The sequence below is a fragment of the Emydura macquarii genome, unplaced genomic scaffold (assembly GCF_026122565.2).
Source record: "Emydura macquarii macquarii isolate MOO-44397 ecotype Brisbane River unplaced genomic scaffold, CSIRO-AGI_Emac_v2 contig_2994, whole genome shotgun sequence".
NCBI lineage: Eukaryota > Metazoa > Chordata > Testudines > Chelidae > Emydura > Emydura macquarii.
In genome coordinates this window covers 1,598,317-1,620,455 of record NW_027133131.1, presented here as the reverse complement: position 1 = coordinate 1,620,455, position 22,139 = coordinate 1,598,317, and the positions used below count along the sequence as shown (strand labels likewise).

General features: G+C 68.0%; 3 protein-coding genes across 4 annotated transcripts; 1 reads left to right on the top strand and 2 right to left on the bottom strand.

Annotated features, from left to right (window-relative positions):
- The first annotated feature begins 280 nt into the window (after positions 1 to 280).
- CD63 (CD63 molecule) lies at positions 281 to 8,480 on the top strand. Of its 2 annotated transcripts, none has more exons than XM_067529903.1 (8): positions 281 to 435; positions 906 to 980; positions 5,843 to 6,031; positions 6,133 to 6,207; positions 6,435 to 6,530; positions 6,750 to 6,902; positions 7,041 to 7,124; positions 7,616 to 8,480. In XM_067529903.1, the coding sequence occupies exons 1-8, from the start codon at positions 292 to 294 to the stop codon at positions 7,679 to 7,681; spliced, it is 882 nt and encodes a 293-aa protein (XP_067386004.1). In that variant the 5' UTR covers positions 281 to 291; the 3' UTR covers positions 7,682 to 8,480. The 2 variants fall into 2 exon arrangements, with proteins under 2 accessions (XP_067386004.1, XP_067386005.1); XM_067529904.1 differs by having other exon boundaries at positions 303 to 435; positions 902 to 980.
- Positions 8,481 to 9,064: 584 nt separating this feature from the next.
- On the bottom strand, positions 9,065 to 15,814 carry RDH5 (retinol dehydrogenase 5). Its single transcript, XM_067529901.1, has 5 exons — positions 14,998 to 15,814; positions 12,027 to 12,348; positions 11,621 to 11,879; positions 11,045 to 11,208; positions 9,065 to 10,335 (listed from the first exon to the last, which is right to left on the bottom strand). Exons 2-5 carry the CDS (start codon positions 12,337 to 12,339, stop codon positions 10,112 to 10,114), a joined length of 960 nt encoding a protein of 319 aa, XP_067386002.1. The 5' UTR covers positions 12,340 to 12,348; positions 14,998 to 15,814; the 3' UTR covers positions 9,065 to 10,111.
- Positions 15,815 to 16,373: 559 nt separating this feature from the next.
- Positions 16,374 to 21,247, bottom strand: BLOC1S1 (biogenesis of lysosomal organelles complex 1 subunit 1). Its single transcript, XM_067529913.1, has 4 exons — positions 21,120 to 21,247; positions 19,926 to 19,998; positions 18,209 to 18,341; positions 16,374 to 17,030 (listed from the first exon to the last, which is right to left on the bottom strand). Exons 1-4 carry the CDS (start codon positions 21,220 to 21,222, stop codon positions 16,920 to 16,922), a joined length of 420 nt encoding a protein of 139 aa, XP_067386014.1. The 5' UTR covers positions 21,223 to 21,247; the 3' UTR covers positions 16,374 to 16,919.
- Between the last annotated feature and the right edge of the window lie 892 nt (positions 21,248 to 22,139).

The following is a 22,139-nucleotide window of genomic DNA, read 5'->3' as shown; positions in this document are numbered from 1 at the left end:
GAGAGCGAGCTGCCCCTCCCTGGGCCCCCCCTTTGCAGGCCAGCGGGGCCGCGCGTGGGGGGCAGACCCCCATCCCCCACCTGCCCCAGGTTTGCAGGGCTTGGCCAGCCGGCAGGTGGGGGGGGGGGGTCTCTCCCAGGGTCGGGGGGGGGGTGCAATTAACCAGGGCCGGGGGCGGGGCCAGTTCGGGAGGAGGGGCTGGAACCCCGTCGGGCCCGGGGCCGCCCACGCCCACGCCCCGCGCGTGGGTTTCCTGTTGACTCAGCGGCTGGGCCGGCCCCGCTCGGTCACATGCGCCGCCGGGCCCCTCCCTGCTCAGCGAGCCCGGCCCGAGCCCGAGCCCGGAGTGACCCGACCCGAGCCCGGCTGCTGCGAGCTGACCCCGGGACAGGCAGGAGCGAGCGGGGCCGCTGCTTTCCGGAGCGGAGACTCAGGGTAGGGGGGGGGGCATCTGGGGGGGCTTTAGAAAGTGGGGGGGGGGCTCGCCCCGAAGGGCGGGGCGGGGCGTGGGAGAGGGAAGGAGGTGATTGGGGCTGGGGGGGGCCGAGGGGAGAAGGATCCAGCGGGGGGAGCTGGGGGGTGTCCCACAGAGGGGGGATTAGTGGGGGGGGTCCCAGAGGGGAGTTAGTGGGGGCGGGGAGAAGTGGGGGGGTCCCAGAGAGGGGGGATTAGTGGGGGGGGTGTCCCAGAGGCGGAGGATGAGGCGGGGGGGGGGTCCCAGAGAGGCGGGGGTTAGTGGGGGGGTCCCAGAGGGGGAGGATGCGGCGGGGGGGGGGCTGTTTGCCCACTTACAGGGACTCGGCTTTTACCGGGTGACGGGGCCGGGGGCCGGCTGGGGGGGGCGCTGCCTCCCCCCCCCCCCCCGGGCCGGCTCTGAGCGCTGTGCCCCCCCCCCCCCCAGGCAGGGAGCCGCGATGGCGCTGGACGGCGGCATGAAGTGTCTGAAGTTCCTGCTCTTCTTCTTCAACTTCGTGTTCTGGGTGAGTCGGGGTTGGGGGGGGGGGGGCGTCCCCTTCTTGTGCTGACCCCTTGGTCTCGGGGTGACCCGAGCTGGCTCCTGATTGCGTCATCCCCCCCCACACATCTCCCCCCACCAGCGCCTGGTGGGGCCGGACTGGCAGGGCGGGGCCAAGCGGGGGTTGGGGGTGCAAAGAGTGTGTGGGGGGGTTCGGGTCACATCCTGAGGGAGAGGGGTGAACGGGGGGGGCCGAGCCCTGGCTCACTCTGGTGGTGTGGGGGTGTCTGGGATGTTCCAGATTGTGTCCCCCCCCCTTCCCCCTCCCCGCGCTGGGCTGGAGACGCTGGGGCAGCTGCAAACTGTGGGCCTGGAATTGGACCCCGCGGGGTTCTGGGGTCTCTCCGTGGAAGGGGGGCACGGGGTGTGGGGAGCGCTTGGCGAGGAACTGATCCCTCCCCCCATGCGGAAAGGCTCCTGGGGCAGGTTGTCTCCCATCTCTGCAGGGCTCCTGGGCCCTTCTCAGCGGTAGCTGGGCTGCCCCTGTGGCAGACGGGAGGCCGGGCTAGGTGGGCCCGGGGTGGGCCCAATGTGTGGGGCTGGGGGGGTCAGTTTGGCTCATTAGAGAGACCCTGGAGATTCTGAATCTGAGCCCTGCTCTTCCCCCCCCCCCCCCAACGTTCAAAGCCAGGTTCTTGGTCCTGGCCCAACTCCTAACGGGCTCCCTTTCCTTGGGGGGGGGCAGGCAGGGCAAAGGGGGGGTGCTAGGACTTCCGCTGGCTGCAGCCCAGCTCTGACCAGCTGAGGTGAGGTTCGAGTCAGCCCTAGAAAGCTAAAGGACACTAAAAACTCCCACAACATCACAAATACCGATGCGGCCATTGCTGGGGGTCAACGTGGGGGTGTGTGTGTTCTAGTTCATCCTACTGGGGGCAAGGGAGGCCAGGAAGTTGGCTAGTATTGTTGTGAGCCTGGTGCCCCTCAGAACTTCATGGCCTCAGCAGGGCTCGACCCCGCATCGCCCAGGACCAGACTCCGGGCCGTTCCAGCAAACGTGGACTCTCCCCTGCCTGCCTTCAGCATAGGGTCTATGACAAACAGGGTGGGGGTTCTGACTCAACCCAGCCGAGGGTGTCGTGCCACCACCTTGTAAAGGGCCCTCCGGTCCTTGGCTAGCGATGCCAGGCGGCTTCTCTGGAGTAGGCAGCCGCCCGGCTCACGCCCACGGGTTAAAGGAGTTTCCATTCCATGTGTCTGGAGGGTGAAAACCAATCCCAAATTGCAGATGTCGAGGCAGCGCCTCCCCTGCCTGCCTGCCCGCAGCTCTCTGCTGGGGTGGGGCACAAAGTGGGTGTGTGGTTGGGTCAGGAGGATTTTTCTGGTGCTCCTGGTCAGGAAATCTGGAGGGTGTTGGCTGTCAGCTGGAAACTGGAGGTGATAAGGGAATGACTGACTTATTTGGAGTGTGGGTGGGGCATACAGGAGTAGCCCTGACCCTCCCCACATCTGCATCCCAGAAGAGCTGGTGGCTTCCTGCTAATAGCCCAGCAGCTGCGCTGTTGACACACAACCAGCCATCATTAGGTTTCAGGGGTAACACCCCAATGCAGCGAGTGGGCCTGCTGTGCTGGCTGGCTAGGGTCATGCCGGAAACCTTATGTCCGGCCCCCAGGCCTGCAGGTGGGTCAGAGTCTGGCAGAGACCGGCCCCAGCGGGGCCCCTTGACAGCACAAAGCCTGCACAGCATTGATTGAATCGCCCCTTGGCCTGCCCAGGCGCTTAGTTCTGCGGGGAGGGGCCGGTGGCTAATGTCAGAGCAGGCACAGCGTGGCCAGGGCCAGGGCAGGCTTCCCCTCCCCTCCTCTGGGCCACGGTGTCTCGCGGGCCCTGGGCCGATGCCCCCTCCTCGCCCCTTGTCACCTGGGCTGAGGCTGGGACCCAGTGACCTTGCCCATAAGGCTCCTGGGAGCCCGGGCACCTCTTAGCCTCCTGCTGGCTGGGCGCTGCGGGACTGGCTCGCTGGGGGGGGGGGACCTGTCGAGGTGCTGAGTCCCGGAGGGGGGGCGCAGCGAGGGAGATGCTATCGCCGCCGCTGTCAAACGGCCCAAGGGGAAGTGGCTGGTGGGGAAAGAGTCCAACGGCTCCGGGCTTCGATCGTAATCGGGCCACGATTGCCCAACGGGACTGGCCGGAGAGAGGGCGTGTTCATCTCCGGGGGGGGGGGGGGGAGTAGGTTGTGACTTGTGCCCCCCCCCCATCTCCAGTGAGGCTGAGTCACCTCTTGTGGGTGGGAAAGTTGGCTGGCTGGAGCCCCTCTTGCTCAATAACCGGAAGCAGCCAGGTCCTCAGGTCACCCAGCCCCACCCGGCCAGGGAGATGGGGGGCGGGGGGGAGGCATGTGCCCAGCCCTGGCCACTGACCCACAGAGGTTGGCGAGGGGACCCAGACCCGCTGGGAGTCCCTGGGCAGGGCTGCCCTGCCAGTGCCCAGCAGTCGGGCTCAAAGGTGGGCGTGGGCCGGAGCCGTGGGATGCGGCCCGCCTGGCACGTTGGTGGCTGGGCGTGGCCGTGGCACTTGTGACCCTGGGAGCTGGGTCTGCATCTCCTCTCTGCCCGGCGTGGGTGCGGGGCGGCTTCTCTCCTTGCCCCCCGGCTCCGCTCTGCTGCCCATGCGGATGTGGTCAGGGGGTGGCTGGCCTGGGCGGGTAACATGACCTGCCCTCGGTGTGGGGCTGAGGGGGGCGTCCCCAGTTTGCCCGGGCAGCCACAGTGGCGGCTCCATTTACCCTCCCGCCCACGCTCCCCAGTGGGGAAACGCGCCTGGGCCCCCAGGGTGGAACGCTGCTGGGAGGGCCCCGCCTTGGGGTCTCTGACTGACGCTCTTTGCTCCCCGCCCCAGCACCGGGGAATAAGGCTCTAGAAGGTGGGACAGTTGGGGAAACCGAGGCAAAGGGCCTGAGCTTGACTGAGGTTGTATGGCAGGTCTGTGGCAGAGCTGGGACTGGAGTCCTGAGCCGCCTCTGCTCTAACCGCTAGACATCACTCTCCTCCCGGGCTGGGACGGGAACCCCGGGGAATTCCTGCACCCTCACTGCTGTAAACCCCCCCGGGGAGGTGGGGGGGGGGGGCCAGGCCTGCCCGCTGGGATGAGTGGGGCGGGGGGGGGACGTGCTGGCAGCAGGAAGAGGCGGTTTTCCCAGCTTAGCACCGCAGCTCGTTCTGTTGGGGGCAGGGGGAGGGGTTGAGCCATGGCTCCCGCTAACGTGGCAGCCGCCCGGCCTAGCACGGCGGGGCCAGCATCCGGCCAGGGTCCCCCCACTGGCCCTGGGATCCCAGCGGTGGGGGGGTCGGTCCCTGTGGCGGGAGAGCCGGTGCCAGGATCCTCTGCCCCCTGCGAGGCCCCTCCGGGGCCCGGGGAAGCAGGCCAGGCCGGAAACCCTGGCTCCAGCAGATACCGGCTTGAAGAACAGCCTCTCCCCCCTTCCCCCCCCACCCGCCGGCACAGGCGGGCTTGGCCCTGGGGGGAACAGGGAGGGCAGGATGGGGGGCAGGTGGTGCCTCTGGAGCTGCTGGGGGAATTGTGACCCGGCTGATTCCAGCTGTTCCTGGCCCCCCTCCTCCCCCCCCACGAGGAATCCCCCTTCCCGGGCTGAGCAGGGGGAGAGGGGGAGCCCCGAGTGACAGGGCGCATGGCCTCCCGGGGCGGGGACGGGGCAGGGGCGCTATGATACGGCTGAGCATGCCGCCCGCGTCGAGCAGAGGGCAGTGGGGCGCGCACCCCGCTGAGCCGGGTCCGGGTCTCTGGGTCCCTGCCGGCCTCGGCCTGGGGAGAGCCCCACAGATGCGTCCAGGGAAGGATCCTGCCCGGTCTCCCAACCCCTGGGGGACAGCACCTCTCTTCCCTTCTCTGCCCCTGGAGCCCGCGGGCAGGGGTGGGTGGAGCCCAGCTCTGTGTTCCTTGGGCGGGGAAAGGTAAATAGGGCCGGGCGGAGCCAGCCAGGGCTGTTTGGGAAGGGGGTGGAGGCTGGCAGGTGGGGTGTGTAATGTTCCTGGGAGGGTGGAGGAGGCAAAGTTGGATGCAGTTTGTGCTTTGAGATCCTCAGACAATTCTCCTCCCCTCCCCCCCCCCCAACCCTGGTCAGTTCCCTGCTGGCATCGCTGGGGAGATAAGGCGTCTGTCTGTCTGGGTTTGTCTGGCACATCGCCCCCTTATTTGGGGGGTCCTCACCCCTCCCCTTGCTCCAGATTGTCTTTAGGGTTGGGCCTCTCTGCCCCCCCCCCCCCTTCTGGTGTCTCCAGTGTCTGTCTGGCTCTGGTGTCCTGGCTGAATTCTGACTGGGGGGGTATCCCTAAATCTCCAAACCCCTCCCTCAGAAGGGCATACTGGGGGAGGGGATACCGGGGACCCGAGGGAGGGGAGGAGGAGGAGGAGGAAACACTTTTCTCCAGCTCTGTTGCTGGGAGGCTGCCCTGCCCTGCTCTGCCCCAGAGGTGGCTGCATTTCAAGTGTGACCTCAGTGGCCCGGCTCGTGCTTTGGGAACCTTGGGGGAATTTTAAGCTCTTGTAGCAAATAGAGGAACTGCCTGCGGCCAGCGGGCCTGGCCCTCCCATCCCCCACCCAAGCTACAGGCGAATCCCCACCCGCTGCCAGCGGTACGGGGCTGTGACACGCAGCTGAGCAGGTCAGATGCCATCCAGCAGAGGGGGCGTGGGCCGCACGTTCCCGTGGGGTCCAGGGCCAGCCATGAGCACCTGTTCACTGGATCCGGGAGGGGTGGGGGGGACCTCTGGGGCGGGGGAGGGGAGCTTACAAGGAGCGGCCGGTGGGTGCAGCGGCCCGTCTGCCACGTGTGGGGCTGCCCTGACTCTCCCCCTCTTCCCCCCCAGCTCTGTGGGATCGCCCTCATCGTCATCGGCATCTATGTGCAGATTGAGCTCAACAACACGCTGCTGATGCACAGCGCTTCGGCCTCGGGCGCCCCCATCGTCATCATCGCCGTGGGCGTCGTCATCTTCTTCGTCGCCTTCTTCGGCTGCTGCGGGGCCTGGAAGGAGAATTACTGCATGGTCACCACGGTGAGGGGGGCCTGGCGATGGGCAGAGCTGGGGGAGGGGCGGGGTCTGGGGGGTCGGGATTGAGGGGCACCGCTCACCCCACTGCGCTCTCCCTCCCACAGTTCGCCGTCCTGCTCACCCTCATCTTCCTGGTGGAGATCGCAGCTGCCATCGCCGGCTACATCTTCAAGGACAAGGTGAGCATCTCGCTGCCCTGTGGGTCCTGCCGGGGAGATGCGTGGGGCTGGGGCTGGGGGGAGGTCACCAGCGGGATGGGGCTGCCCTGATGAAGCTGCGGGTGATGCGAGCGCCCCCCAAGGGGACGCTCCACCCAGGCAGCCCTGTCCCAAACCCCACCCCCTCTGGTCTCTGCCTCGGAGCCCCGAATCGCTGCTCTGACCCCCCCCCCCATCTGCCCCCCCAGGTCCGCAGCCTGCTGCAGGAGGGACTGGAGGACTCGTTGCCCAAATACAACAAGGACCAACTGATCAGAAACACCATTGATGACCTGCAGAAGCATGTGAGTGGGGCGGGGCGTGTTGACCTTTGACCCCCCCTTTGGGGGCCCGGCTGGGTTGTTGCAGGCCCTGCTTCCCCTTTCAGAGCTGGGGAGGGAACCGAGGAGTCCTGACTCCCTGCTGCCTGCTCTAACCACTAGACCTCTCTCCCCTGGGCGTGCTGGGGGTGGGGTTGCAGGGCCGCTGCTTGCGCTGATGCCTGGTTCTCTCCTCCTCGGCAGTATTCCTGCTGCGGCGCCAGTAACTACACCGACTGGTTCTCCATCCAGCCCTTCAAGGGCAACCACAGCGTCCCCCTTTCCTGCTGCCGGGCCAACGCCACCGCCATCGCCGACTGCAACGTCAACCCCACGCCTAGCACCATCTACACGGAGGTGAGTCCCAGGCCTGGGTCCGTGGGGGGTGTGGGAAGGGCTGGGGCTCCCTTGGGAGGGTCCCCCTCCCGGGGTGAAAGGGGAGCTCAGCCTGGGCCCGGCTGGACCCCTGAGCTGCCTTGTCGGCTCCCCCCGCAGGGCTGCGCGGAGAGCATCGAAGCCTGGCTGAAGAAACACATCGTGGTCGTGGCTGCCGTGGCGCTGGGCATCGCCTTCTTCGAGGTAACCAGTGACACGCCCCCTCCCCCCCCCGGCCTCGCCCATGGCCCTGCCCGGCCCCTGTGTCAGGAGAAGAATAACCCTCATGGTCTGGGCAGTGCTGGGAGGGTGGGGGGGGCGGTCCATGGGCTTCCCTGGCTTGGGGTGCTGGAAAACTTCTCCTGCCTTAAATCCTCAGGCTGGGTCTGGGAGCAGAGCTTGGGGGCTGGGATGGGGAGGAGGGGGGCAACCGTTTTGCAAGCTGGTGGCTCCCCTTCCCCCCCAATGGGCTGGAGGGTCAGGTCCCTGGCTGGGGGTCGGGGATTGGGACCGGTGGGGGGACGAGGAGCAGGGGAAGTACCTCCCCGGGAAGGTGGCAGGAGTCCTGGCTACGTGGCGGGGGGGGGCTGGTCTCTGCCCCCGAAAGGCAATGCCCAGCCCGTGCCCTCTGGGTGTGGGGGGCTGCGGCAGGCCGAGGGTTAACGCCCCCCCTCTCCCCCCCGTCTCCCTTGCAGCTCCTGGGCATCATCTTCGCCTGCTGCCTCATGAAGGGCATCCGCAGCGGCTACGAGGTCATGTAGCCGGCCGGGCGGCGGGTCCGGTCCCCGCCCCAGCCGGGCGCCTGGCACCCCGGAATGGGGTGTCTGCCCCTTTAAGCCGTCAGACCCGCCTCCTCTCCTGCGCGCCCCCTGGTGGGCATCTCCGTCCTGCAGCTGGTACCCTATTTCCTCTAGCGGATGGGGCAGCAGGTGCCTTAAACATTTGCCAAAATCCATCCTATTTTTCTCCCTCTCCCGATTTCTTACTTTCGCTTCCCTGCCCCCCACAAACGCTCTGGACTCGGTACAGGCGCCTCCCACCGGTCCAGCCTCAGGGGAAGGGAATTTGGGGATTTTCTGTCTTTGGGGGGGAGGAAAGGAAATGTTGAATGTTGGAAGATGTGTGGGGGGGCGGTGGTTTGACAATAAAAGGCTTCCCGGGATTGGTCCGTCCTGCCGCCTTTTGGGCCTGTCTGGTTCCTTGGTCCGGGACGGGCCCCGGGCTCCGGCGTGGGGGGTAGTGGGCAGGTTTGAGCTCGTCCCTTCTGGCATCGGGTTTTTTGGGGATCTTCCCTCCGCCCCCCCCAACACTTTCTTGTGTATTTAAAGCCCGAGCCATGGGGGCCTCTGCCCCCGGCTCTGCTCTGCTCCCACGCGGCATCTTGTGCTGGGCCGGAGGCAGTTTGCAAAGAGGCTGGTGCCCTGTTGGTTCTAAATGCCCCTGTGGTCACCCCCCTCCCGCCCCAGCGGGGGATCCCGCCACAAGCAGGGGTGTCTGCTGGGGTCAAACGTGGGCATTACCGCCCACCAGCCTGGGGTGGGGGCTATTGGCCCTTGTGAGTGCCTGCTGGGCACCCCCCCCTCGCTGTTGGGAGAGGGGAATCAAAGGTGATCCCCCCCCCCCCCCGCCCTTCTCTGTCCCCCATCACCCCTGCTAGCCCAGGGCAAAGAGGGAGCTGAGGTGGCCGGTGACCACACACCAAGAATCTCACCCTCCTGGGCTGGTTGATTCTGTGTTTGAGGGGTGGCCCTCCCTGGGAAGCGTGGGGGTGGGGCTGGACTTGTTCACCCCCCCCCCCCCCACGCCCTTGTTTAATACTTTTCAGCCCCTGAAGGTCTCTGGCAACTGTTGCCATGGAAACTTGTTCTGGCCTCCCCCATCAGGAAGGAGACAGGTCCCGCTTCCTGCAGCAGGAATTGGGGGGGGAGTGGAGCCAGCAGGGCCCCAGGGGCTGGGTGGAGACAGGAGGGGAGTCTGGCCCCTTCCAAGGCAGGATGTGCCTGTGGGCTCCTGGGGCGGGGCCCAGCACTTGTGTGTGTGCGTGTGTGCATGCGCGTGTGCGTCATTTCCACCTCTGCCATAGTTAGTCCTGGGCCCCCCCCCCCCCCCCCCCGGCGAGCTTTGCCAGCGTCCCTCACTCCAGACCCGCAGCCCCCACTAGTGCAGCCCTGGGCTCACCTGCCCCCCGGCGCTATGGGGTGTCGTTCTGCCCTGAGGGACGGTGGCTGTGCAGGCGCCCGGCTCGCTGGGCGAAAGGGCTCCGGGTTTGGCTCCGCGGGGCTGGCCGGTGTGGTGTAAACAGGAACTCGCCTGCTTGTCTGGTCTGGCCCGGGGGCCTGGCCTGGGGCACGTGGTGGAAGGGCTGCAGTCGCGGCCTTGGAGCAGAGAGGAACTGCCCCCAGGGCGGGGAGGCTGGGGGGCCGATGCCGCTGGGGCACCCTGCCAGCCAGTGGTGGGGCTGTGGTCACCTGCCAGCCCCTCTGCCCCCTCCCACAGCAGGTGCAGGCAGCCGTAGGGGACACCCAGCCATGCTATGTCTCTGCACCCCCCCCCCCACCCCCGCTGGCCAGGCAGTGGGTGCTCCGTGACCTATACATTTCTTGCTTGAGGCTGGTGGACAGGACAGGCAGCTGAGACCCAGCAGCTCGTCTCACCTGTGGGCCACCCATCCAGTGGGAGTGGCTCGCTCCCTGGTGCTTGGATGGGGCAGGTGCCCCTAGCTGTGCTCTCCACCCAGCAAAGGGGACTTAGGTTTGCTTGGAGCCTGCCTCACCCCTGCTCCCTCATTGAAGTGCTAGTGGGAGGGCCTTGGGGGAGACGACAGGTGCTGTCTCCCAGATGGGCACCCTTCTGGTCACCTGTGGGGTGGAGGGGAACCTATCCAGGCCCCAGCTTTGCTGGTTCACGCCTCGGGGCTGGGGGAGCTGCAGGAGTGTGGGGCTGGCCCGTTAAAAGGGGCAGGGCCAGCGTGGGCACAGCTGCCTCTGCCCAGCCCAGGGGCCCCACTCTCCCGCCTGGCGCCGCGACTTTCCCAGAGCCCTCCCCTGGGGGAATGGAACAGAGCCGAGCGGGCCAGGGGCTGGCGTCCTGGGGTGCGGGCTGGTTTATTTCCAACAGGCTGCGGGGCGCCGGGGGCCCTCGTCCCATTCTTCGGGCTAAGCCCAGCGGCGGTGCCCCTCCCAGGGCTGGCGCTAGCGGGCGCGCTGGGCCGGTTTGGGCAGGATCGTGGCCAGCACGAGGTCCACCACGCAGGCCGGCAGGTAGGAGGCAGGCAGCCACAGGAACTTGGCGTCCCAGCCGGCGCTGTAGCGAGTGCGGGGGTGCTTGGCCTGCAGCGCGTGCTCCATGCAGCTGGTCACCTTGCCCAGGTCGGGGTCGCAGATGAAGTTCATGATGAGCCGCTGCACCTTCAGGTCTGGAGGGGGCGGGACGAGGGGGGGGTGGTGAGGGGGCCCCAGCCAGGAGGGATGGATTCAGCCAGGGGTGAGATGCAGCCACCTCGGGTGGGGGGGCCAGCGGCTGTTTAGACAAGGATGTCGGGCCGGGCACTGAGATTCAGGCACCGGGGGAGCCACGCAGCACCGGGGGGGGGGGGGGTCTAGCTCAGGCAGTGAAGGCGGCTCCCCTCGTATGTGCAGCGGCCGGGACTGGGCTTCCTGTCGCATCAGGGCCACGATTCTTTTCTCGTGTCCCCCTCCCCTCCCCTCCCCCTCACTTCTCTTCTGCAGCACCTGGGGGGAGAGCACTCGGTGACATTCTCCGGGGGAGGGGGGGGGAGACACAGAGCAGTCCCCGTGGGGAGTGCAGGGGCTCAGCTGACTGTCTCTCCCCTGGCAGGTGGGTGGCACCAGCCGTTCTGCAGTTGGGGAAACTGAGGCAGGGTAGCAGGCAAGTGACTTGCCTGGGAGGCCCGTAGCCAGTGGCTCAAGGTGAAGGCCGGAGAGCGGCCAGCCCTCTTGCATGAGCCCAGTTCCCCACATTCTCAATTCCCCCTCGGCCTTTGCCCTGCCCCACCCAGCAGCAGAGGCCCCTGGACGGTGGGGGCGGGGAGGGGGCCCAGACCCACGGCTCTGCGTGTTAGAGCTGGGGGTGCCAGCGGGCCGGCCCGGGGCCCCGGCACTCACACTTTTGGAAGAAGTCCTCGCCGTAGCTCTGCTTGGCCTCGGGTGCCAGCTGGTCCCACAGCTGCTGCAGCACGGCCTCGATGGTCTCCAGGTTGGTCACGGCCGTCTTGAAGAAGCCGGGCTCCACGATGGAGACCTGCACCCCGAAGTGGTACATGTCCCGCCTGCAAGGCACCAAAGTGAGGGGGGGCTGCCGCACAGCCTGCTGGGTAAATGCCCACCCTCCCCCAGCCCCGGGAGAACCTGCAACGGAGTGGGGGGGGAGGCAATGGGCCTGATCCTGAACAGAGCTGAGCGCTCATGGAGCATTAACTCCTTGTCCAGGGTAGGGAACCCACGCTCCCAAGGTGCCACTCTTCCCCCCCCCCCCCCCGGCCTGCTCTAACCACTAGACCTAACATCCTGCCCAGAGTCAGGGATAGAACCCAGGAGTCCTGGCTCCCCGCCCTCCACCCTACCTAGGAGTGGTGGGATAAGGGGGTAATCGTGGCCTGCCCTGGAGGGGGCGCCACCTCCCAGGGGCGAATCTGCTTGGCATAGCCAGGAGGCGGGGGGGGCCGGCGCGGCGCACCGCACCGCAGGCTGTCGGAGAAGGCCTCCACGGTGTATTTGGAGATGCAGTAGCCGCCCCCGTTGGCCGAGAGCCGCCCCAGCACGCTGGACGTGTTGACCACGCGGCCCCGCGCCCGCTTCAGCAGCGGCAGGAAGGCGAGGGTGACCTCGATGAGGCCGAAGGTGTTGACGGCCAGGACCTGCCGGAAATCCTGGATCCGCATCCACTCGGTGGGGCCGATGGGGTTGGCCACCCCCGCGTTATTCACCAGCCCGAAGAGGCCTGGAAGGGAGAGGGGGGAGCTGGGCTGGGGGAGCCAGGAGCTCCCCTGCCCTGCCCTGCACTGCCCCGCCCCGCCCCGCCCCAGCCAGTGCTCCTGCCCCGATCCCCACAGCCCCCCACCAGGAGCTTCCCTCCCCCCCTGCTCACCTTTCTCCCCCACCTCTGCCCACACCCACTCCACGGCCCGCTGGATGCTCTCGGTGCTGGTGATGTCGAGCAGGGTGGCGCGGAGGCTGGGCGAGCTGCCGCGCTGCAGGTTGTCGGCGCCCTTCTGCGTCAGGCAGCCGGCCAGCACCCGGAAGCCCTTCTTGTCCAGCCGCTTGGCCAGCAGGTGCCCGAAGCCCGAGTCGCAGCCCGTGATGAAGACGTGCTTGTCCCGGAAGCTGGGCAGGGTCTGGCGGTCCCGCAGGAACCAGCCCAGGGCCCAGAGCAGGGACAGCAGGCCCACGTAGAACCACATGGCTGGCAGCTGCAAGCCAAGCATGGGGCGTGAGAGCTGGGGGGAACCCAGGTGTCCTGGCTCCCCACTCTAACCACTAGTCCCCACTTCCCTCCCGGAGCTGGGACTGGAAGCCCGGAGTTCTAGTTCCCTCCCTGCTCTGAAAGGCTCCTCAGAGTCTAGAAGGGGCCAGGAGCCTCTCGGCCATCTGCCCCCCTCTGGCCAAATCCAGCCCAGCCCCCCAGCCCCCGTGGGAGGTGAGTTTTGGGGGGCGGCAGGGCCCGTGCCCAGGCGGCCAGCGGGGCCTAGGGCTGTGGTTTGCTGTTGTGTGTGGGTCGGGGGCTCTGGGTGCAGGATCCAAGGGGCCAGAGCTGCCTGTGGGGGGAGATGTGGGGCAGGGAAGGGAGATGGGGTCGCCCTGCCTGGGGGCCTGGCATAGGGGAGATGTGGGGGGGAGGAGCTTGCCTTGAGTGGGCAGGTCTGTTTCCAGGCCTCTCTCCCCCGCACCAAGTCCCCCAGCTTCGGGCAGGCACCGGGGGGGAAGGGGGGAGTCCTGGCCCCGTCCCCGGCGAGCCCGTGGCTAGACAGGGCACTTACCGCTAGGCAGCTCTGCACGGAAACCCCCCACCCCTGTCCTGACTGACTCATGGCCCAGTGCCCCCCACAGCCACCCTTCCCGGGGGGGCCAAGAGCCCCCCGCAGCCGTGGCTCTCCTGCCCCACCACAGGGGCCGGTCTCCGCGACAACCTGCCTAAACTAGGCCACGGGCATGAGCTGGGCGAGCTGGGATTAGCCGGGATCAGCACGGCAGAAGCCGGCGCCCAGCTCCCGTGGGGAGGGGACGGAGGGGGGAGGGGGTGCTGGACTTGAAGATGCGGCCTCTTCCCTGTTTACAGTGATGGAGAAACTGAGGCACAGCGAGGGGAAGGGAGGCGCCTAAAGGTCAGTCCTGGCTCCCAGCCCCACAGGAGCAAGGGGGCTGCTCCCCCCCAGTTTGTTATTGTAGGGTTGCGCCACGTGCCCCTGGGCTCTGGGGCTCTGGGCAGGAGCCGGGCAGAAGGAACCTGGCTGCTGGTCCGCTGCCTGCAGTCACGAGGGCAGAGCTCAGCCTCCCAAAGCCCTGGCGGCCCCCGGCCCTGGGCTTTCTAAGCTCCCTGGGACCCGCGGGGAGCGTCCGGCCGAGCCTGCTAATCCACCCGGCTGGGGGGGCCGGTGCCTGGCCCGGCGCGTCTCCTGCTCCCCCCCCCGGGACAGGGTTAGTGGAGTCGTGCCGGGAGCTGCGCCAGGGCCGTGCCATGGAGCTAGGGGGCAGCAGGGAGGAGCCGAGAGCCCCCCCTGGGCAGAGGGGAAACAGCGGTTTGGGGACAGGAAGGGGCGTGGGGGAGCCCCTAGGAACAGCTGCCGTGGGTCAGAGCGAGGGGCCAGCTCGCCCGGCACCAGGAGCGGCAGAGGGAGTGAACAGAGCAGGGCCGTTAGTGAGGACCCAGCCTGGCCACCAGAGGCTGCAGGACACCCAGATCAGGGCTCCGGGCCGTGGGGCTCAGCGGGCAGCCTCAGTGAAGGGCTGTGGGGTGCATCCCCTTCCCTGGCCTAGGAGGCAGAGCTGAACTGGCCGCTCGGTGCCTTCAGTGGTTCTCTGCTGCCCTGTGGCTGGGCGGAGGATGGGAGGCATTACCCAGGGGGATTGGCACCATGCCCCTGAATCCCCTTAACAGTGAGTGGCCTGGCCTGGCAGGACGTTTCGTAACCCAGAATCCCAGCGGGGGCCCTGGGGAGCCGGGCTTTGGTCCCGGCACTGGCACAGGCTGGGCCAGGTTCAGCGCCGTCTCCAGGGGCTGCAGGCAGAGGCTGGGCCACCCCCTCCCCCAATCCCAGTTCTCCCCGGGGTGGGGAGGGGGGTGCAGGGTGCCCAGCAACCCCCACTCAGTTTTTCGCCACTCTCACCCCAGGGTCTGCCCTGGGGGGGCCCAGCGTAGGCGAGCCAGGCACTGGGTGCCGGCGTTAACAGCGGGCCAGGCTGTCCTAGCCCACCTGGCCAGGGGGAGAGCCCAGAGGCTGCCAGCCGGGGCCTGAGACCTGCCAAACTCATCTCCTGGAGGCAAAGGGCCAACAAGGTCGTGCCCGTGGCGTGCGGCTGCCCTCGCCCCGCGCCAGTCCTGGCAGCTGGACCAGAGCGCCTGGCTTAGCACAGCAGGGGTTACGCTGGGGGGTCACCCAGACTGTGGCTAAGCCCCCCCACTCCCGGTCCGGGTTGCCCCATCTATGTTACAGGTACCGCACGGGCCGGGCTACCACCGAAGGGGCTGGGCAGCAGGTTGCCCTTCCCCAGCAGCTGCCAGAGGTAGGTACGAGCTTCCAGTTCCAGGTGGGTAAACTGAGGCACATAGCAGGGGGAGGGGCTCGCCCACGGGCCCAGCGCAGCGCCGGCAGGCTGGGAACGGAACCCAGGCGTCCTGACAGCGAGTCTCCACGGGCAGCTCTGCTGGCCCTCCCCCCGGCCCGCCCCACTCAGCCTTTCCAGCCCCACAGCTGCTGGGGCGACCCCCGGGCACCGGGGGGGGGGGGGGGTGATCTCCTGGGCGCACTGACTCTGCCCCCCACGCCCATCGCCCCCCAAGGGTCTGCGCCCCCCCCCCGGTGCCAGCCCAGCTCGGGGGGCGCCGCCTTCGCCCTACGTACCACCCCGCTGTCCGGACCGGCCGAGTCGGCGCCTGCAGCCGGGGCTGGGTCCCGCGAGTTCTGCTCCCTCCCGCCAGCCAAAGTCCGGGGACAAGCCGGGCCCCCTCCGGGGCGGGGCCTGCCGGCCCGGCCTTAACTCCGGCTGCAGCGGCCCCCCCGCCCCCTCAGGACCCGGGCCCGGCTCTGCACCAGGTGGGGGCAGGAGGCAGCGCTGGGGCGCTGCACCCACGTGGGGAGGGCACCCCAGACTCCCCCAGGCGGGGGGGGGGCAGACACGCACCCGAGGCAGGCGGGGAGGTGGTAAGGGGGGTTCTGGGTGGCAGGGCCAAGCCGTGGGAAGGTGAGTGAAGGGGTGAGGGCAGGGGAGGGGGCCTGGCGGGTGGGGCTGCTGCGTTGCTGAGCCATTGACGTGCTCGATGCTGGGGGGCTGTAACGTCACCCCACTTACTGCAGCTGCTGCTGGTGCCGCCGGGCGCCCAGGCGGGCAAGGGAGCTGGGGATCGGAGGGTGGCAGCGTCTGGGTTGAAGCACAAGCCTGGGGTCTAGACCGAGGGGGTGGGGGCTAGTGGTTGGGGGGGGCTGGGAACCAAGACTCCTGGGTTCTCTCCCCAGCGCTGGGAGGGGCGTGGGGGCTAGTGGTTAGAGCAGACAGCCAGCTGGGTTCTATCCCAGCTCTGCTCTGACTAGGTGCACAGTTGCTCTGTGCCTCAGTTTCCCCAGCTGTACAATGGGCTCCTTAGGCTGAATTCCCCAATGGCCATTGAGTTCCCTCCCCCCTCCTCACACACAGGGACAATGGCAGCAAAGAGAAGCCAGGACACGCTGGACAGGTCAGTCCCCGTCCCCCCCCCACCAGTTCCTTTCAAAGAGGGAGGCTGGGGGGAAAGGTCATGGACCAAACCTGGCCGTGGGGAGGGGTGGGGGCAGCTCACACACCCCTGGCTGGCAGAGGACACCCCCAGTGGCTCGGTGCAGAGCAGGAAGCACCCCCCGCCCTGGGCCCCACCAGCTGGGGGTTGGACGTTGGGGGCAGCAGGGAGCACAGGCCGAGCAGGCGGTTGGGGGGGATTAGCGCGTGCCCGGCTCAGGCGGCTCCTTTGTCCGGGCTGACGAGGTGCCCCACAGGCAGATTTTAAGTGTGAAAGAGCTTGGGGGGGGGAACCATGATCCAGCATTAACCTCCCCCGGCCCCAGGCAGGCTCCCAGCCCCACACAGCGCTGCTGCCCCATCACCACAGCGCCCCCCCCCCCAGGAGAGGCCGGGTTCCACGCCCTGCCCAGCTCCTCTGCCCTGACAGAGGCTCCCACACGCCGCCTGCGCTGGTTTGACGGATGCGTTTTATTCCATTCCCCAGCCCGGCTCCCCTGCCGCGCTACGCCAGGGCGCTTGCATCCCCACTCGCCATCCCCCCCTCCCGCAGCCGCCCTATGCCCAAGCCCCCTGCTGCGGGCTGCTCAGCACAGGGGCAGGTGACCTGCAGGCCAGGTGCAGGCTAAGGGGGCAGCAGGGCCTACCCCCAACAGCTCCCCCTGTGGCAGGGCACAAGACGGCCCAGCAGCCCCCAGGCTCAGCGCAGAGCGTCGGGGGCGGGAGACGCCAACGCCCTCCCGCCGGCTGCAGACACACAGCACGGCAGAGGCAGAGGCAGAGGCAGGTGCAATGCAGGATGGGACGTTTCTTCCATGCTTCCCAGGGACGTTACCGCTGAGCTGCGGCCAGACGCTTCCCCTGCGTCAGTGCCAGGTGAGGGTCAGCAGGGGAATCCCCCCAGAGAGCCAGCCGGGCTAGCAGACGGGGGCCTAGTTAGCCCAGCCGGCTCTGGGCAGGCAGAGAGGGGTGGTCCCGGTGGTGGCAGAGTCCGTGGGGCAGAGAGCATGACAGCCGGGCCGAGGTGCGGGCCCCGCTCCGGTCTGGCGGGGGTTCAGGGAGCGGAGGGCTGCAGCTGCCCCTTGTAGACGTACTCCAGGGCAGTGGCGATCGTCCGCATGTCCATCTCGATGCTGCGCGCCCAGTTCTCCACGTCGCCGATCTCCTGCCGCCGGGGGAGAGGAGACATGAGGGCCCTGCCTGCGCGGCTTGGGTAGCCGCCTCCCCGGGGGGCTAGGCACCCCGTCCCCCCTGCTGCCATGGGGCCCACACGTGTGGGGCTGTGGGTGCACAGGCTGCCTTTCTCCCCGCTGGCCAGCAGGTGGCGCGCTCCGCCTGTGTGTGTCGGCACTGTGCACAGCCCGTGGGCCCCGGGGCCGGGAGTGTGAGCAGGAGTGCGAGACCCGCAGGGGGCGCTACTGCCCGTGGGGTCACCCCACAGCTCTGCCGGGGCCCCTCGCTCCCCACCCGCCGCCCCATTAAGTGGCGCAGGCGGGGCCTGGAGCCAGCAAATGCAGGACCCAGGAGCGTGACGCCGAGCAGCCTCTCCACGGTGGCAGGGAAGGCTCCTGGCATCGCCAGCACCGCCCCACCCCAGGCAGACGGGACGTCCGGCACCAAGGCTGCAGGTGGGCAAGGCCGGGAGGGGGGTGGAACGGGGCGCACGGCCAGGCTGGTGCCATGGGGTGGGAGAAGGGGAGGAGTCAGGCACCAGCGTGGGGCACGGCGGGCAGCTCCGCCTTTGTGCGGCGAGGAGCGCCGTCCCGCCGCCCCCCACGGCCGCCTGGCACAAAGACGGCTTTGAGCGCTCAGGTCAAGCCAAGCTCAATGGGCTGATTCTCTGCCGGAGGGAGAATAAGCCCTGAACAAACGGCTCTAATCAGACGGCGTCGGGAGGGGGCGGGGGGGACGCCAACGCCCGCGTGACGGGGGGGCACAGGGAGAGGGGCAAGGCCCTGGAGGGTCCCAGGGCCTGTGTCAGCAGAACTGGCACCAAGCATCTGCCTACCCCAGCCCAGTGCCATCCCCTCCCTGCCCCCCACCATGTCCGTGCCCAACAGCCGAGGGCCGTCTGGTCCTCTCCCAGGGAAACCAGAGCCCCCTTGGCCCCCAGCTGACAGGACTGCGCGCCCCATCGTAGGGCGGGGCTCTGGAGACCCCGCGGGGGTGCCTTTCCTGATCTCTCCAGGGCAGCCGCCTGGTGCGTGAGAGGGAGTTTAACCTTCCTATGCCCTGCGTAGGTTGCCTGGTGGTTTCTCTGCCCTCAGGGTGGCCGGGGGCGGCTGGGCAAAGATCTGCCCCTCCTAGGCCGTCCTAGGCAGGGGCGGGGCAGGGCAGACTGACCTTGAGCGCCTGGTTGAAGTTCTCCACCATGCTGATCCACTGGCCCGTCTGCTTGGCGAACTGGGCGGCTTGGATCTGCAGCGTCTTCACCTCGTGGTCCAGCTTCCTTTGGTTCACGTAGGCCTGGGCCACCCTGGGCAGGGCAGGAGGCTGATCAGCTCCTGGGACGCTCTGTGCGCACCCCCCGTGTGCTGGGAGATACACCCTCCATGTTGTGTGTCCCCCCCCCCCCCCGGCCTTTCAGTGCAGGGAGTCCCAGGGGCTGGCTGGGGTCCAGAGAGCCGGGATGGGGCAGGGCTCGGGGGAGCACACCCGGGGGAGAGGAGCGGACGCAGGCGCTGGGAGTCTCTGGCCGGGGAAGTTCCCAAGCCGGAGCAGATTAGCGGCTCGGCAGCATCTGGGAACCATTACCAGGCCCTGGGAGCGTCTGGTTCTCAGCAGGCCGGGCAGCACGGGCAGGTGAAGGGCGGCACACTGGGCACCGTGTGTGCCCAGAACGCAGCGGGGGAGGCGGGACTGGGAGCTCCCTGCAGGGGCGAGCTTGGGCCGAGCCCAGCTTAGACAAGTTTGTGTCGCAGGAGGCTGCCGGGGCGCCGCACGCCCGGAGCATACGGGGACAGAGCGCTGGCAGCCAGGACCCCCAGCTCCTCAGCCCCCTGGCAAGTCAGCTCCAGGCTGCCCCGGAAGCCTGTGGGCGAGTGGAGAGCTGGCCACTTTGCAGGATCAGCACCTCGTTAACCACGGGGGGGCTTGTAAAGGTTTGGCCGGCTCTGCAGTGAAAGGCGGGGCCCTGCCGCCTCTCGGAGCCGCCGGGGACCCGAGACAAGAGGCTGACCCGAGCCCTTTCAGGCCTTTGCTGTGGGGAAAGCCAGGGGCCGTTTCCCAGCAACCAGCCCTGGGCAAGAGGCCTCCTGGCCGGGGGCCCATGGAGGAAGCGGCTAGCAGCTCAGGACCCATGCGTCACGCTCTCTTCCCGACACAGCGCCCACGCCTCGATGAGCAGAGCTGCCTCATTGCTTCACGCAGCCCGAGCTCCGAGCACGGCCGTACGGTCCCTCTGCCGAGCCGCTTCCCACACTCGGGTGGTGGGGGATATTCCCCAGGTACCAGCAGATAGCTGGCCCATTCAGGGAGCACCGACCCCACTTGGATGCTGAGGAGTCTTTTGGGGCTCTGGTTTTCAGAGGCTTTTAGCCACACAGCCCCAGCGGGAGCCCAGTGGGGCCGGGCAGGTATGTCCCTGAGCAGGACACAGAGCAGGACCCTCCACCCCCCTGGGCTGGAAACCCTGAGCGTGAGTTTCAATGCTGATCAGAACTGCAGGATTCAGAGTCCTGGAGACACAGGCCTAGGACCATCTCAGTCAACCAGCTTCCCCCCTCCCCTGGGTGGGAGAGGGGGATCGGGGCCCATTCAGTCCTCGGTCTCTGTGATGCAAAGGGGCCAACTAGGGCATCCACCCCACAAAAGCGCTTCGCTAGCCCCACTTAGCTGTGGTCTGAGGCCTGAGAACTCATGACTCCCAGGCCACTAAATAGCCATCAAACAGCAACAACTTTTGGTCACTGCCAGCCTGGGCGGGACTGGCCAGGACAAAAGGTTTCATCTCCCATCCGCAGGGCTCAGAGGAGCAGCACTGAGCCACGCAGGTGGGTGGGGGGCTGCATGCCCCAGCCATAATGGGGCTTTCCTGCTAAGGTGGTGATTTGCCCCTTACCCTACGTTGAGATGGTCCATCAGGGCCTCGGTCAGGGACGTGGCTGCAGCAATGGCCTCTCGCCGCCTCCTCTCTGCAAGAGAAAGGCCCAGGTTGCTCAGTGTTGGCACCATCTCACGGGGCAGCTTTAAGGGAGACAGAGGGCCCAAACCGACTGACCCTTTACAGATGTTCACCTGCCAGCACTGATCCTGGCAGTGCAACTGCGCAGACAAGCTCGTGCAGTGGCAGGGGTTGCCCATGAAAAGCATGAGGACGAGGCAGGGATGAACCCCTGGGGTGGTGGCCGTGGCACATGCCCCTCCCCCCGATGCCCAGCGGAAGTGGCGCTCTGGACCACAACGGTCAACCGAGCCTTTCCCAGGGCATCAATCAAAACGAGGTTGCTGGGTGGCCTGGGAAATACCATCAAAGCTTAAGTCCTCTTCCAGTTCCAGAGGCAGAGGGAGCTCGTGGTTAGAGCAGGGGAGGGAGGGAAATGGGAGTTGGGGCTCCTGGAATCCAGCCCTGGCTCTGGGGTGAGGAGGGCAGGGTCTAGGGGGTTAGAGCAGGACTCCTGGGTTCTCTGCCCAGCTCCAGGAGGACATGGGGTTTGTGGTTAGACTGGAGGAAGGAGCCAGGACTCCCCGGTTTGGATTCCAGCCCTGCCACTGATTCACTGCACGACCTTGGGAGAGCCACATCCCAGCACCATGCCTCAGTTTCCCCACCTGCAAACCAGGGCCAAACCTCCCAGCCCCCCGGGAAGCCAGGCTGCAAAGGGGCGGGTGGGTTGGGGCTGAAGGACAGGCCTGGTGCCGGGTCAGCCCCTGCCCCGTGATGTCAGAAGAACAGGTGATGTCATAGCATGATGTCACCAGAACAGCCAGGGCGCCCTGGGGGTCTGCCAGGGCACGTCACCCTCACCGGGTGACGTCACGAGAACAGAAACAGAGCCATAGCGCGTCCCCAGGGCACGTGACGTCACCTCGCACACTGATGATGTCACGAGGACGTCAGTGACGCCATCACGCTGCGCCATGGCGGGGCGGCTCGGCCCGCTCCAGTGTGTTCCCCCCCCCGCCGCCAACTGGAACCGGCCCTGGTCCCGGGAGCAGGTTGCCATGGAGACGCCGCCCCCCACTCGAGGCCGGGGCTTCCGGCAGGGCGCTAGGCCGCGGCGGGAGGGCGCGGCTCCGGGGGGGAGGGTCTCACCTTGCAGCTCGCGGCGCTCGCCCTGCTTGGCCTGGTGCTCGCGCAGCAGCCGGGACAGCATGGCCGGGCCGGGCCGAGCCGGGCCGCTCCGCCGCGGGGTCATGTGACTTCGCCCGCCGCCACGTGACGGGCCGGCCCCTCCCCCCCTCCCCCCGCCCGTCCCCCCGCAACAGGGGGCGGCGCCCGACTCGAGGCCGCTGGCGGGGGAATGTCGCCCCCTGGCGGGATAAACGGGATGGGGGGATGGGGGGATGCAGCCTGGGGCGTTTGGTACCGGGGGGGGGGATGCGGAGGGGGGCAGTTGGCATTGGGGGGATGTGGCGGGGGCGATTGGCACTGGGGGGATGCGGGGGGGGGCGGTTGCACTGGGGGGATGCAGTGTGGCGGCGGTTGCACTGGGGGGTTGCGGCGGGGGCGGTTGCACTGGGGGATGCAGTGTGGGGACGGTTGCGGGGGGCAGGTGGGGACGGTTGCACTGGGGGGTTGCGGCGGGGGGGCGGTTGCACTGGGGGGATGCGGCGGGGGGGCGGTTGCACTGGGGGGTTGCGGCGGGGGGGCGGTTGCACTGGGGGGTTGCAGTGTGGGGACGGTGTGGGGGTTGCGGCGGGGGGCGGTTGCACTGGGGGGATGCAGTGTGGGGACGGTTGCACTGGGGGGTTGCGGTTGCACTGGGGGGTTGCGGCGGGGGGACGGTTGCACTGGGAGGTTGCAGTGTGGGGACGGTTGCACTGGGGGGATGCAGTGTGGGGGCGGTTGCACTGGGGGGTTGCGGCGGGGGGACGGTTGCAGTGGGGGGTTGCAGTGTGGGGGCGGTTGGGGGGTTGCGGCGGGGGGCGGTTGCACTGGGGGTTGCAGGTGGGGGGGCAGGGGCGGGCAGCATGGTGCGAAGTGGCGTTTTGAGGCAATCCAGGGACATGTCTGGAGGGGGTGTTGCTCTGGCACCTCACGCCCTGAGCTCACCCGGTGCCGGTGTGGACGCCCTGTCACCAGAGCAGCGACGTTTTTGGCAGCGCTGCTAAC